Genomic DNA, 1,736 nt, shown 5'->3' on the forward strand with positions numbered 1-1,736 from the left:
GGGGGAGTCCCTGCAGGGAGCCGTGAGTGACAGTCACGGCTCTCTGCAGGGAGATGATCGAGAAGTGAGTGAGCGACGGTATGTGTTCTCTCAGTTCCCGATCTATTGAGCCGACGTGTGACGATTTCATTGTCACACGTCGGCTCCAACTATGAGGATCAGTGATTTTCCCTCACCTCATAGTTCTCCTTTAAGGTGAAGTCCCAGAGGACTGATCGTATATACAGAGTGTCTCTAATGGAAGCGAATATTCCTCCAATTTACTGCACGCAGATTTGTACCTCCTGCCCAGAACTAGTGTTCGGGTGCCCACACACCTTATGATAATCGCGGGAAATCCCGCGATAGTATGATTATCGTAAGGTGTGTGGAAGCCGTGCGACCTCTACTACTGTAAGGTCGCACGACTCTTAACTTAGGAACATGTTCGAAAACTCGCCGAGCATGGTACGATGTTCGGCGGGTGTGTAGCATGTTAGTTAGATAAAAGCCTGACGGGACGGTGTGCGCAAATGCACACTGCCCGTTCGGCATTGCGGTCATCAGAAGCCCGCCCCTCAGGGGGGCGCGGCTTGCGATCATCGCAAGTACGATCTGCCTATGCAAGATAGGAAGATCGTACGTTTTTTTAAGTACCTTACAACCATCGCAAGACAAAAGTCCTTGCGATGGTTGTAAGGTGTGTGCCCAGCATTACACGTGAATCCAGAAACTGCCGCTTCCATCTGAGGTTTCTCCTTCAGGTGCTATTAGGATTAGAAAAATTTCCTTTAACCCCTTCATGACCAAATGTCATTGATTCCAAGATGCCCAGAGCAGATTTTGCAGTGTCAGTATGTGTCTGTTAAAGCTATGACTGGCTTGCACTCATTATAATAAGAATGGTGACTGCGTATTTGAGACCCGGAGGTGTTGGTTAGAGAGGGGTACAGTGCCTAACGTTAATCTACAGGTTGTGGTTGGGAATAGGTTTGGAATTGTGCGTTTGTTTTTTTTGTACTAAGCAACATTTTCCTAAACTGGCTCTGGGGGGGGAAAAAAAAGACGTTTGTGTTGGTTATAAATCAATGATTACTGCGATTGGTTTCAATAAGCAATATAGGTTTCAGCACAAAGCTCAGCGATTGGGTGAGAAGGGGTAACCTGGGATCTGTTGGTGTGTGGAGCTCTGTTGTGTGACCTCACACACTATTATGTGTCCTCCTCCTTCAGGCTCTGGTCAAAAGGACCCCTAGCAGTGGTATGAGCTCCACCATGAAGGAGTCGGCCTTCCAGAGTGAACCTCGACTGCCGGAAAGCGCCATCAGACACCCCGGCTCTGCCCTTACCGACAAAGGGAAGGTAACCATCAGCGATGGAAAGGGTGAAGATGAGAAGCCGAAGCGGAGCAGCCTGTGCCGGAACATAGAGGGCTGCAGAGAGGAGCTGATCTGTCAGGTAAGCGGACTTCTCTGAAACAGAACACTAATGATGTGTACTCGGGCCCAGCGCTACCGCAAGGCAAGTCAGGCGGCCGCCTGAGGGCGCTGCGGGTGAGGGCGGAAAAAACGGCATTTTGACGAGTACTTGTCAAAATGCCCCGATGTTTGCGCTACGTTTTTTTTTTTTTCTTTTTCTTCACTTACCTTCAGTGCGGGAGAGCAGCGGTGGGAGGAGCTCCAGGTGGGGTCCTAATTTAGCTGGCCGGCAACTGCCAGAGGTGCCGCGCGCGTCGGGATCCTCAGGCAGTCGCCGGC

At 50.5% G+C, this 1,736-nt stretch overlaps 1 protein-coding gene across 1 annotated transcript in view; it reads left to right on the forward strand.

Moving 5' to 3' along the window:
* Window positions 1-1,736, forward strand: part of UBR4 (ubiquitin protein ligase E3 component n-recognin 4) — a 103,213-nt gene that overhangs the window by 43,053 nt on the left and 58,424 nt on the right. The window contains 1 exon segment of the mRNA XM_018558168.1: window positions 1,213-1,437. Coding sequence (XP_018413670.1) covers window positions 1,213-1,437 — 225 coding nt within the window.

The sequence above is a fragment of the Nanorana parkeri genome, unplaced genomic scaffold, assembly GCF_000935625.1.
Source record: "Nanorana parkeri isolate BGI_ZX_2015 unplaced genomic scaffold, ASM93562v1 scaffold323, whole genome shotgun sequence".
Lineage (NCBI taxonomy): Eukaryota > Metazoa > Chordata > Amphibia > Anura > Dicroglossidae > Nanorana > Nanorana parkeri.